A 14477-nucleotide genomic window follows, 5' to 3' on the forward strand; every position below is an offset into this window, starting at 1 on the left:
CCTCATTGTCAGCTCTAAAGCTACATAAATCTTCTGTTGTCATTACTTTAGTTTGACATTCAGCTGTAGTCCTGCTTTTGTGCTTTCCTCTTTAACTTTCATCAGCATTCATTTCAAATCATTACTGGTTTCTGCTAGTAGTATGGTATCATCTGCATATCTTAAATTATTGATATTTCTCCCTCCAGTTTTCACACCTCCTTCATCTTGGTCCAATCCCGCTTTCCGTATGATATGTTCTGCGTACAGATTAAATAAATAGGGTAATAAAATACTCCCGTCTCACACCCTTTCCGATGGGGAACCAATCGGTTTCTCCATATTCTGTCCTTACAGTAGCCTCTTGTCCAGAGTATAGGTTGCGCATCAGGACAATCAGATGCTGTGGCACCCCCATTTCTTTTAAAGCATTCCATAGTTTTTCATGATCTGTACAGTCAAAGGCTTTGCTGTAATCTATAAAGCACAGGGTGATTTTCTTCTGAAATTCCTTGCTCCTTTCCATTATCCAACGTATGTTTGTGATATGATCTCTGGTGCCTCTTCCCTTTCTAAATCCAGCTTGGACGTCTGGCATTTCTCACTCCATATATGGTAAGAGCCTTTCTTGTAGAATCTTGAGCATTACTTTACTTGCATGGGATATGCAATAGTTTGATAATTACTGCATTTCCTGGGATCCCCTTTCTTTGGAATTGGGATATATATTGTTGTGCGCCTCCCCAATCTCCGAGCGGTGAGATTTCTGGGGTCCTTGTGCTCCTCCACGGTTTGGTTTCCTTTGGGAAGAAGGTCAGCGGAGACTGCAGTGTCTTTATGAAATATTGTTTATTTATTTACACACATTCCAACCTGAGCTTAGGATGGAGGGGGTTCAAGGCATCAGCAGTCCAATATCCAGCTTTTCCATCAGGGTTACAGGAGGCACCCCAAATGCCATGGTGCAGAGAGCCAGTCTCTCTGCCTGTCTCCAGTCCCCAGCAATTCTTCAGACACACTAAGACTACAAGCCTCTGCTGGGATCCAGGAGGGGGGGGATGCTCTCCAGAAGAGTTTCAATTACAAAAGGGTCTTCCTGGCCCATTCACCATTGCTGGGCAACTGATAGGCCCATTATTTTACCTGGACACTCTATTTGTTTAAGGAAGGAAATTCATCCGGCCAGCAGAGCCAGCCCCAAGGCATAGGATTCCAAATCAGAGGCTGGGAAGGGGACCCACAGAAATCATCCATCCCAACCCCCATGCTCATTACAATATTGAACACTTCCAGTCTGCGGGCCATTGTTTAGTTTTCCATATTTCTTGACAGATTTTTGTCAAAATTTGGACAGATTCAGTCTCAGTAGCTTGTAGCAACTCTATTGGTATGCCATCTGTTCCTGGTGATTTGTTTCTTCCAAGTATATTAAGAGCAGCTTTCACCTCACATTCTAAAATGTCTGGTTCTTCATCATATGGTTCCTCCATGAATGAATCTGTCATCCTTGCATCTCTTTTATAGAGTTCTTCAGTGTATTGCTTCCATCTTCCTTTTATTTCATCTCGGTCAGTCAGTGTGTTCCCCTGTTGTTTATTATTATGCTAGGTCTAACAATGATAGTAAAAGAGCTAGGAGTTGGGGAAAGAATTTGGAAGTATAAGAACGCAAGAAAGCTGGAGGCACAAAGATGGAGATGGAGATGGAGCTGCAGTGACAGTTGTGAAAATGATTTCTTCCTGGACGCTTCTCTGGCAAGCACAGGAAGCCAACCATTCAGAACTGCACAGCTTGTGCTAGTCCTAGACTGGGCCTCATAGACCATGGGACCTGTTAACCCAGTGCTGACTGAATCACCTTGTACTCTCTGCACCAATGAGGGTTTTTGATCTGCTGCTATTTCCTGTATTGTTTTAAACTGGGTTTTAGCTGTTTTTATTGCATTTTGTACATCCTCTTGGGATGTGTATGAAATAATAATAATAATAATAAATGTGGCCAATTTGCTGATGATACTAAATTGTTCAGGTAGTTAAAACAAAAAGTGATTGCAAAGAGCTCCAAAAGGAATGGGCAGTAAAATGGCAAATGCAATTCAATGTAAACAAGTGTAAAGTGATGCATGTCAGGGGGAAAATCTTATAATTTCACAATTATGCTCATGGAGTCTGAACTGGTGGTGACTGCCCAGCAACAAGACCTTGGGGTCATAGTGGGTATTTAGATTAGATGTCGTCTTAGTGTGCTGCAAAAAAGGCAAAATCCATGCTAGGGATAATTAGGAAAGGAATTAAAAATAAAACTGCTGATACAATGCTGTTATACAAATCTGTGGTACAATCACTTTTGGAATACTGTGTACAATTCTGGTAATCTCACCTTAGAGAGGATGTTTAGAGTTGGGAAAGGTTCAGAAAAGGCCAACAAAAATGATTATCCTATGAGAAAAGGTTATAGCATTTGAGGCTTTTGATTAGTTTAGAGAAAAGGTAAGAGGTGACTTAACAGAACTATATAAAATTATGCATGGTGTGGAGGAAGTAGACAGAGAAGTTTTTCTCTCTGTCTCATAACAGTAGAACTCATGGGCATCCAATGAAGCTGAATGTTGGAAGATTCAGGACAGACAAAAGAAAGTTCTTCTTCACACAGTGCAGAGTTAAACTATGGAATTCACTCCCACAAGAGGCAGTGATGGCCACCAACTAGGATGGCTTTCAATGAGGATTAGACAAATTCATGGAAGAGAAGGATATTAATGGCCTGATATGTTCTACCCCCACTGTCGGAGGCAGTGTGCTTCTGAATACTAGTTGCTGGAAAATGGAGGAGGTGAGAGGGCTCTTGTGCTCAGGTCCTGCTTGTGGGCTTGCCATGGGCATATGGCTGGCCACTGTGAGAACAGGATGCTGGACTAGATGGGCCACTGGCCTGATCCAGCAGAGCTCTTCTTTGTTTCTTATGATTCCAAATCCTGAACCTGAACCCCTGAAACTTACAGCTGTCTGGGTATCCCTTTGAGAGATCATGTTCCATAAGATGTGGCATGCGAAATATAAACCTGAGTAATGGAAAGGCAGTAAGTGGAATTAAAGAAGAACAAAGGGGAAGCTTAAAGGACAAAAGGGATGGGGGAGGGGAGAAACAAAGGGAAAGCTCCTGAAGGGATAGAAAAAATGAAGGTGTTGAAAGGGAAAAGGGAAGGCTGAAAAGAAGTGTGAAAGGATGTGCAAGAAAAGGGCTGAGATGGTGACAAGAGGAGGTGAGCCTCAGTGCTACTGAAACAATGTCCCTGTTTAAGAGGGGTAGAGTGTGTATTGGGTTTTCTGGGGGTTGTATGGTAATTGTTTTCAAAATTTCCATTACTGATTAAAAAATACTAGTATATTTCTTTAATTTTAATAAACACTAGTGTATTTCCTATAGCAGCAAACAAACAACTTTTAGTTTGACTTTATTACAAAGATAGTTTATAATTTCAGAACCATTGTGCATAGTTCTAGCCGGTCAGCACAATGGAACCATATTAAATGGCCTGACTTGGGATTGCCCTATGCAAAGCAGTCAGATTCTATATTTAAGGTGATCTCTACCATATGATATGAGTTTCAACCATGTACCTTATGATGTAATGAACAGTTCTCATTTTAGACTCATCAGAAAGGAGATAAGCGCCAAAGTCAGATTAGACTGTCCAGTATTATGTACCACCAACAGATATTGCTTGTTTCATTCTGTATCTTGTGATGTAATTATATTGGTCCTGGAAAGTGTTTTTTAGAGGGGGCTGACACCCCCTAATTGCCCCATCAGTTGCTCATAACACTGGCAGCTTGGGAAATGCCACAACTTGTATAAGATGTGTAGATAGCCAAACCTCTTGTACCTTATGGCATAAGTATATTGAGATGGGTTCTTCAATTCATGTATTGCTTCACACTGCCAGGAGTTCCGCAGTGATTTCCAGTGACAATAGCATACAATGCAGGACATACATGCAATGCCAAAAACAGGACTGAACTCCCCATGCATCAGCTGATGTATAGGAAGTTCAGTCCTGCTTGGTTCAGGTGCACCAGCAAGTTCCCCGCAGAGAATTCGCTGATGCACCCAAACTCTGCTGAAAGCAGAACTGAACTCCCTGCTCATCAACTGGTGCTCAGGGAGTTCAAACCTGCTTGATCACAATCTCCCCACCCTCCCACCCTGTAGGCCAACTTTGACAGGTAGGTGGGACAACCCACCTGTCAATCACCTGATGTCATGCACCATAAAATAACCATCTCACCTACATAAGAATGAACAACAATAACAACAATACACAACAACCAAAAGCCTCATTACTGCTGTCCAAATGCCCGGAATAATAAAAATGTCTTCTCCTGGCACTGGAAGGAAGGATGACAAAGTTGGTACTAGGCAGACCTCCCTAGGGGAGGCATTCCACAGCTGAGGGGACCACCACAGAAAAGGCCCATTCTCACTGTCATCCTCCAAACATTTTGTGGAAGGGGGCCCATAGAGAAGGGCTTCTTGGACTATGGGACAGTGATGAGATAGTTGTTGGTTGTGGCCAACATCATGGTAGCAGTGAACCATTACTAGGACCAAAGACACTTAGGTCATCTCTTTACCACAGACCTAAAACTGGTTTGACAGTCATTCCCTCTCCCTAGGGATCCTGGAAACTACAGTTCTTCTTGGAGCGGGGGTGTTCAGATCTCTAGCAGATCTTGGCAGTCTCACCAAACCACAATTCCTAGAATTAATGTGGGGAAGGGGAGCCATGACAGCCATTGGTATAATGTTGATGTTTGTAGTGTAGATATGCCTTTTGACTGGGGAGAGGAGGGAAGGGGGCCCCACAAGAGGCAGCTGTGTTCTGTGGTTGATGAGACCATATGTACATGTTAGCAGTTTGGAGAAGACAGGAATCATATTAAGATGTTGAATGTTGTACTTTTGCATGCCGTTGTCTGAGATTTGAACCTTTTATGTTCCAGGTCTTCTTGTGGATGTTACAGGCCACTTTAGTTATGTCTTCTATGCTTCTGCCTTCTTCATGGTATCAGCTGCTCTCTTCATGGGTCTTAGCTTCTGCACCATGGAAGCCAAGAACAAACTGACAGAGACTCATAAGCTGCCACTCCCTGAGAACCCCTCCAGGGGAAAATACACAGAAGTGCCAACTGAATTGGGGCCAGACAAAAATGGCCCTCCTGCAGTCATCTATATCACAAGCATATGAGTCCAGAGGAGCTGGAGGGACGTTGCATTTCTCACAAGTGAAAAAGATCTGGAAACAGATGGGAAAAACAAGTGCCTCTTTTCCCTGGTGCTCACCTCCTCCCTGCTGTGACCTTCTGTCCAGCTCTGCTGGTCTCAGATTCCTAGATGAGAGATCCAGGTCAAAGGGTATGAGCCCAAAGCCATCCAGAAATCTGAAGAGCACTTTAAACAAAATGTGCATGATGCAAGCCATGGGGCAAAGAGGGACCTTGTTCTGTGGCAACATCTGTATTACTTGAAGCATAACCATTTTTATTATCAGGTTTGCATGATATATTCCAAGACTGGAAGGACTTCTTCACTCACTGGGTTATTCATTACAATAGACCCTGTACAGAAAGGCAAGAGACAATTGTACAGGACTTTAAAATGTTTCTGGACAGGCACATTTGCCATACTTAAGTTCATAGTGAAGTCAAGTGGCTGACTTCTCTCCAAGCACAAGGAAAGAGTGCTTTGTTATGGAGTTTTACTGCTGGGCTCCTTGAATGTTACATGAAGTCTTTCTTTTCTGCAGCATAATCTCAAATCAGTTGCTGTTTGACTATATTACTTGTCTCATGTATAGTAGCCAGGTCTGGGATGGGGGGGGGTTGTACATATTCCTAACCAAAGTGAGTCATTTCTGTGCTTCAGTGGTATTTTGGGGGGACAGGAGGAATAACAAAGACTCCCATATGAAGCTACAAATCACAATAAAATGGAACAGCTCCAAAGTGCCTATATATACTTGCCAGTAGTGTCTTGAAATCCCTTTTATTCCCATTTGAAATATATGCTGCAGTAAAGAACAGCTGATGCTGATCAAAAGAGACGGCCATTTTGTGTTTTCCAATAACCATTCTTCAGGTATAGACCAGAACAAATGTGCAAATGCCAACACAAGATCCGTGCTGAGTCTAATCACCAGTGGTGATTCCTTGCTATTGTAGGTTTCCCAAGTCTATAGAGCCAACTCAGAAGGGGTGTATAAGCTATATGAGAGTAGTATGTTATATTGGGTAAACTGATACCTATGTAGACATTCATTGGTATAAAGAAATGTGCAGAATGAGAAGTGGTACCCTTACCTGCATACGTGCTCTGGACTGGAGGTCTCTCTTTTTTTAAATGATCTGCAGAAATATGTAGTTAGGAATATGTAGTTATTCCAGACTCCAGTCTGGAATCTTCTTTCTAAAGTGATACCTTCATGTTGCTTTATGGTAAGACCAGCCCTGGAAATGACCCACAATGCTTATTGAGTTTGCTGGGAAAATTGCAGCTAGCTTTGCCAAATCTTGTGAATTTGATCTACTGGGCCTAGGCTTGTTAAAATAGCAGTGTTTGACCGGGAACTCAACTGTGTTTTAATTCTGATTTGCTTGCTTGCTTTTCACATTCTGTTCTTCTGATTCTGGTATTTTTCTGTAAACACTGACCAGCTTTCTGAAGGATACAAGTTGGAGATGGTTTCGAATGGCAGAATATTGTTGGCTATGAACTCTAGCACATCCTTTCCCAACTTTTGGGCCCCCAGACGTTGCTGGACTACAATTTCCATCATTCCTGATCATCGACCATGCTGGCTGGGGCTGATGGGAGTTGTAGTCCAACAACATCTGGGGACCCAATTATTGGGAAAGGCTGCACATTTTTAGAAACAGAAAGCTTTGAGAGGTCATTGGGAGTAGGAGCAAATAAGAAGGTTGCCACAATCGTAGAGTTGTAGGGCTCTGACCTGACAATTCTATATTAATCCCTCAAAACTCCCTCATGGATGGACTATATGTATGCACAGGAGCAAAAACTAGTAGAATGGATGGATGAGTAGATGAGCTATTCCCACTATTCTCCTTAGGGAGGGGCTTCTCTTCAGACAGGGTATTAATCCATTTCACTCCAGGAGTGGGGAACCTGTGGATCTCCAGATATATTTTTTAGATTACAACTCCGATCATCCAGTCCATTAACCATGCTGGCTAGGCCTGATAGGAGTTGCAGTTAGGGTTGCCAGGTCATAAGCATCCAAAAGCCTGAGATTTCAGGGGTGGGTCCCAGTGATGTCATAAGGGCAGATCATAGTGATGTCATGGGGAGGGGCCCAAGTGATGTCACGGGGCGGGCCCAAATGATGCCATTAAGCATGATACATTAAGCATCAACCACAGTTGCTTGGAGCATACAATTCAACCAAAAACATTTCTCTGATTGGAAATTAAATAGAAATCTTAGCTGAAAGACAGAGCCTTGGTAGGGAACATTTAAACTAGCCTACTTGATTCTGGCAAGAAGGAGTTAAATGCCCTCAGGCCAGGCCAGTCACCAGAAGGCCATCGTAGGAAGGAAGGAGCCTAGTGTTGTGGAGATGTTAGATAGGAGCACTCAGGAGTAAAGATGGATGCCCCGAAGGCTGCAATTCTAAACACACTTATTAAACCCCATAGAACTCAACAGGACTTACTTCTGGGTAGATATGGTTTGGATTGTGCTGTTGGTAAAGTTTGACTAGGGATCCATATCCAAGTAGGGTTGGCAACTCCCTGCCTGCAATGCCCTGCCCGTACCTTTCAACATGGCTGCTCCAAACGTCTTTACAGATTTGACCTTTTACTTCCGAAAGAGGTCTGCGAAATGAGTAAGAGTAAGAAGATACTCTGCCCTTTTCTGTCTACCTTGTGGGCTGCTATGAACTCACTTTGACAGCCAACCCAAGTCGAGTGAGTAATAATTGACAGAGAGAAAACACACATGCTTTGATCTACCTTCATAGGCAGCAGCTTGGGAACAACAACAGTTGCAGCCACACTTCCCAGTATGTGAATTCTCTTTTGCCACTATTGGGCAAGAAACAAACCATCAGGCAACCAACAAGGTGCATCATCAGTGAGTTTAAGGGGGTTGAACTGAGTGCATGAAACCACTGTTGTTGCTTCTATGGATGTAAGGGAGTGAAGTTAAAGGTAAATGAAATGCAAACAGAAAAATAAAAATAAAAGACAGTGGATTTCCTAAATGCAATACCATACCAACCACAACAAAATTCCTATGAGTAAGACAGAAAACTCAGCTTCCCACAACCAGTCAGGATTCCTAACCAAAAACTTAAAACTAAAAAAATCCTGGCAGCCAATCAGCCAAGGTCACAGAAATCCCCATGCAGCACAACCTGATCCAGGGGCTGAAGTTAGTGCAGAATGCTGTGGCACGATTGCTGTCATGAGTGAGAACCTATCAGCACATAATACCTCTGCTCCAAAATCTGCAATGGTTGCTGATTTGCTACCAGGCCAAGTTCAAGGTGTGCTTTCCATGCTACGGGTGCCACATAGTACTTGTTCTGCTCTTGTAAGAAATCAGTCCTTTAGTGTGACAGCAACTACACTTTGGAACTCCCTGCCTATTGACATTAGGCAGACGCCTTCATTGTACTCTTTTTGGCACCTGCTAAAAACATCCTTGTTTAGGCAAGCCTATCCCGGCATGTAGAAGCTATATTTTGAATGATTTTAAATACCTGTCTTTGCCAATAATTTTATTGTTTTAATTCCTTGTGTAAACCACTTTTAGGTTTTTTACAATAAAGTGGTATATAAATGTTATAAATAAAATACATAAATAAATTTTGGGATCACTGTGTCCCTTGGGTCTCTTTCCACTTTTAGGAACAAATGAATCTACCTTATTCCGACTCAGGCCATTTGATACCATCTAGCTCAGTACTGATGACATGGACTAGCACTGGCTCTCCAGGATTCCAGGCAATAGTCTTTTCCAGAAATTGAATTTTGGACCTTTGCATGCAAGGCATATACCCTACCACTGAGCTACAGCCGTGTTTAAAAGTATCTTTAAAAAAAAAAAATTATTCACAAATGAATGCATATCATACCTAGGGCAGATCCACACTATTCATTTAAAGCACATTCAACACACATTTGAAGCACATGAATCCCACCAAAGAATCATGGGGACTGTAGTTTGTTAAGGCTGGTGTTACCTATAACTGTGAGAGGGAAACTACACTTCCCATGATTCTTTAGGGGAAGTCATGTGCTTTAAATGAAGAAATATATATATAAGCATGACTGTCAAAGATGTTTATTATTTACACAACCTGTAAAAATATTTGTAGTGCAATCCTATGTTTGTTTACTCAGAAGCAAGTCTCAATGTATTCAATGGGGCTTACTCAAACAGGGAAGCACACACAGAACTGCAGCTTCAAGTGATAAGGAACACTCACCCAACCAACAATTCAGAATCATGCCAGTTTAAGCTGTTTTGCGTCTATACTTGTTTTTATGGTTATTGGATTTTAAAGGGATTTATTTCTTGTTGTGAGCTGCCTTGGTTTCCAATCAACAATCCTACCTCATAGGGTTGTTGGGAAGACTCCATACACACACACACTGGAGATTTAAAAATACATAGACCCCATATAATAGTTTATTGTCCAAATGAGTTGGTCATTGCAGAACATTTTTTTAAAAAAGTATTCGTTTCCTACATAATAAAAGCAGTGATATCTATGCAAACCCTGCCTAATTGCTTTAAAAATAGGATTGGAGAGAGTGAGAAAGATTTACAACACAAACACAGTTCTTTACTATGTTCACTCAAAAGTCCCATTAATTTACAGCACAATCCTAACCATGTCTACTCAAAAGTAAATCCTATTGAATTCACTGCCATCTTCAACAGCCCAGGAAAATTTAAACTTATTTCACTTGTGAACACAAAAGAAAAAAAGACTTGGTACTTAACACAGGAAAAAACAATAGTTTTCTGCCTTTGCAATGGAGTGTAAGAACTGCCTGGAGGCCCAGAAATCCGTTGTCAATCCTGACTTCACTTACTGACTACAAACCTGAAAGGGCGGGGTTAGAGATCATTTCACATAAGAGATCATTTCACATAAGTTGCGGGGGGGGGGCAGCTAATGTTTTGGTGTATATCTCGAGAACCAGACCACCTAGGTCCTAGAAAGTTAATTTTTTAAAAATGAAAGCTGAGAGTCCGGAGAGTAAGCTGACTCACCCAGAGATGACCCCCAAGGCCAGAGTATCCAGCTGAAAACTGGACATCTGGTAACCCTAGTTGCAGTCCAGCATCATCTTGAGGGCCACAGGTCCCCATTCCTGATCTACAATGAGGATGCAAAAAGCAGGCAGGCATAGAATCCACTAAAGGAGATTTAAAAGCAAAGTTCAATTTCTTCTGCTAATTTAGGACAAGGGAGCATTGTGGAGATGCATGTAAGTGAGCGCTTGCAGATGGGCATTATATGGCACTTGTATACAATCAGCCATAGTGCACCATTGATTCTGTCATGGCCCCGTCAGAGGACTCATCAGACGAGGATGACTCAGGAGTAACAGCAGCAGACCCAGAAGGAGAAATGGAGGAAACTCCTGAGAACCCAGCTCCTTCTCCCCCTCAGCTGCAGAGCACCCCAGACACAGCTGAAGCCCTTCAGCCAGACGCAGCCAGGGAACAGGATACTCCCCCCTCACCTGCAGAATGTAGACAGCAGAAGGTCAGGCAGAAGAGGGGCAGGCCTGTCCACTTAAGGCCAAAACGCTGAGGGCTCACACCTGCTGACAAACCTGCTCCTTAAAAGTCAAACCTTGGCTTCAGCTTGTTGCTGACTACAACGTCAGGCGTGACCACTGTGTGTCTGCCTATCCCCTGAACCTTGACTTGGACTGATCTCTCGGCAGACTAGACCCAGACCTTCACTGACGTCTCTTCTGGATTTCTGGCTTGGCATGTAATGTAAGCTTTGAACGGCCTCTGCCTTTATCTTGCTTCCACCTTGCTAGCCTGGCAGATTTATAGCCAAGCTGCTGGCTGAGGACTTACGGCCTGGCAATTACCAAGGAATCTCCAGCCCTGCCTGCACCCCCACCGACACTGCTGTCTCAGTGAAGAGCTGACAGATTCCTGGTAGTTAGATATCAAACAGAACCTCAGAGGTTAGATTGTGCTTCTAGTCTTTTGTGTGGTAAAAGGATTTGCCATGTCTAAGAATATATGACCAACATGTAAATTCAGCATGCATGCACCCAAGCATGGTTCTAAATGCTCACAAGCTTTTTTTAACTGGCTGTTTTCACACATAGCAGTGACTCATATTATTTGTATTCAAATATTTATGAATGTTGTCCAAAGTGGAAGAGAGCTGTTTAAAAAATAGAATGTGCATACCTGTATAGATATTTACAGCCCAGTTTTATGTTACTAGCTTAGATCACTTTTGAAACGGTTTTAGACAAATTAATGAAGGATATATTATCCATGAGAACTAAATGGCACTTCTTAAGATGCTTGTAGACTGTCCCTATTTTCAGGTGAGGCTCAGAATCGCATACTGGCAAATTCAGGTTGCACAGTTATAGCTGATTGGGATGCCGGGCAAACAAACTTATTTCCCCAAAATATCAGACTTTGTGTGATAAAGAAAGTGATGAGGAAATGCAGCAGAAAGTGTGGAATAACACTTGCTTTGATACATCATCATCTAACCTCCCAGCAAACAAATCAGAATGTGTGCTCAATAAATGGGCCATCTAGAAGTGCCCGTAGTCTACAGGCAGTATACCTCCAATTATCAGATGTGTGTGATAGGGGAGGGCTGCTGCCTTCATGCCCTACTTTTGAATGTCTCAAAGTCACCTGCTGGGCTGCTGCTGGCAACTAGATGGACCTTGGCATAATACCTCAGATCTCATTTTACTTGAAATATATCCCACTGAGTTCAAAAGGACTTACTCTCTTACTTAGGTGTGTTTTTATTTAACCAAATCTATCCTTTGCCGGTCAGCAGCTTTTACCAAGCATCTCTAGATAGATTGGCTTCTTTATAGAAAAAGCACAACAAGCCATCAGGCACACAGAGCATCTACTGCTTCTCTCTACAGCAATAAAAACAGGTTCAAAAGTAGAATACAAGCAACTAGAACTCCAAAGCATCCAGAACAGAGGGATCTCAAAGTAATCGTGATTTATCAGGTGCAAATTGCTAGTGGCGCAGGATCATTTAATTTCACACCGCCATGCTGCAGTTATGTTTATATAGCAGAAACTGAATGAAGTACTTTTTATAAAAAAAAAGACCTAAATCAGAGAGGTGAGGAACCTGTGGTCCTCCAGATGTTGCTGGGTGCCAACTCCCACTCCACCCCCAAATGGCATGGCCGATGGTCAGGGAAGATGCGAGATGTAATCCACCCACCTTTGGAGGTCTACAAGTTTTCCATCCCTGTCCTAAAGAATTTAACAGTGGACTAGAACATTGGCATGGATATAGGTCACTATTGTAAAGCAGGTTGCAATGTCTCCGTTTCAAGACTATGGCCAGTTTGTTACAATGTGTTCTTGAACAAAATTGTTGCATTGTTGCTGGAAAACTTACGTGTAGTCTTTCTTGTTCTAATTTAAATGCCCTCAGTAACTTTTGTAAAGCTGAAAACACAAAAACAAATTAGCAGATGTAAGAGTGTTGGATTGTAACACACACCAACCTTTGTGCTTGCTTCAGAAATGCATAATGGGGTTTCCTCTTTCAGAATACACCATTTGAGAAGGGACCAAATCTTATGTTTTTTCTATCCTTTTCCGAATAAAGAAGCTAAGTAGCAAGATGTGCTTTGTTTTAGGTATTTGTTTTTTGTTTATGATCACTTAATATAAATTTTAGACTCAGTATTTTAGATTTCCTGTGATTTCTCCATTCCCTATTTCTTTGGATGCAAGGGCTGAAGTATTTCTCTATTAATAAGGTTTTACACAGCAATTGATAGTGGGAGCCACATTGCTAGCAAAGGAGGGACAGGGATGTGACTTTTATTGGAATCTGATAAACTAAATCTAGTACTGATTCTAGAGGAGCTCTAGACTTTCCTGTCTTGTCAATTTACAACTGTTATTTTGTTCCTGTAGACAATGGCTGCATTAAGTCTTCTAGCTAGGAAGGTGAGTATTAATGTTCCTGGCTTCACAACTAGAGAAATAACATTTCTGGAAGTTTTGAAGCCAAGGAAAAAAACTGTTTTTCTCCATTTTTTTCAGATTTTTTCTTTTTTGAAAAATGGAAAAAAATGCAATATTAGCGCTTTCTACAGATTGAAATTCACTTTGTTACTTCAGGCACAACAAATGTAATTATGTACAAGTTGGTGTGGCATAAAATTATCACATTTGGTAGATTAAAAGTACATTTTATTCAAACAATTATTACAAATTGAGTTTACTTTTAAATTTTTTTACTTTTTTTTTGGTAACAAATGGATCTACAAGATCCTGAACTGTAAGGAACATCTTACATTTTGCCAGTTTATGAGGAGCAGGCAAAAAACAATTTTAGAAAACCAGAAGAAGCCATCAACATTAATAACAGAGAAAATGATTTATGTCTCCACTAGTCCTCCACAGTGTCAAGCAGACATAAAGTATCTATTCCCATAAAAAGAACTGAGAAAAAAAGGGGGGGGCAAGATTCAATGAAAAAAAAAATTCATTATGCTAAAATAAATCATTCCATAATCCATTTTTTCTTCATTTTTCCCAATTTTTTGGAAAGAAACCAAAAATGGCTTAGGAAAAAAACAAAAAAAAACCCAACTTTTTTTCAAAAAAATTCCGTTTTTTTTCCGGGCCTTCACATCTCTATTCAGGACAAATTGGTAGATATATGGCAATTATGTAGTAATTGAGAAGTAATAACTACTGAGCTCAGTGGGATTTACTTCTGGGTAGACATGCATAGGATTGCACTGAAAGTAAATTTAAAATACTAGTTTGTGTGTGTGTGTGGTTTCGCATTGACTTACAATTTGCCACTTCCACCTCAGTGTACCAGTAAATTCTCTTTCCCTGCCTCACTATTATGACCACATTATCTGTGAGTTTGAACCTGGTTTCACATTGATGATTTTTTTTCTAAGCAAGAACCTAGAATACAACAGCTGTGCTCCCACAAATGATTTAAAACCAGCATTTTCTCTGTTGCATGATAACAGGTTATTGTCCTGGTGGGACAGACCCTACACGAGCACTAGTGCTGGAAGAGCAGTTTGAGGTTTTAAATAATATGTTAGGCATGCTAATAAGCCGCAAAGATTTCTTTAATTAGATTTATAGTCATGGCATTATAAAAAGCAAGTTCTGCTTAGTCACCCAGCCCTAGCAGAACTGGTTTCTTCACACTTTCTAGGTAGGAAGGCAGA

At 41.4% G+C, this 14477-nt stretch overlaps 1 protein-coding gene across 3 annotated transcripts in view; it reads left to right on the forward strand.

Annotated features, from left to right (window-relative positions):
* Nucleotides 1-9717, forward strand: part of SLC16A5 (solute carrier family 16 member 5) — a 32979-nt gene extending 23262 nt beyond the window's left edge. For 2 of the 3 annotated variants that reach the window (XM_061616124.1, XM_061616125.1), the window contains exon 5: nt 4983-9716. In XM_061616124.1, coding sequence (XP_061472108.1) covers nt 4983-5227 — 245 coding nt within the window. In that variant the 3' untranslated portion in view covers nt 5228-9716. Of the gene's footprint in view, nt 1-4982 lie in introns of all 3 variants that reach the window. The other variant, XM_061616126.1, reaches the window with a different exon arrangement.
* The last annotated feature ends 4760 nt before the right edge of the window (nt 9718-14477 follow it).

The sequence above is a fragment of the Rhineura floridana genome, chromosome 3 (assembly GCF_030035675.1).
Source record: "Rhineura floridana isolate rRhiFlo1 chromosome 3, rRhiFlo1.hap2, whole genome shotgun sequence".
Lineage (NCBI taxonomy): Eukaryota > Metazoa > Chordata > Lepidosauria > Squamata > Rhineuridae > Rhineura > Rhineura floridana.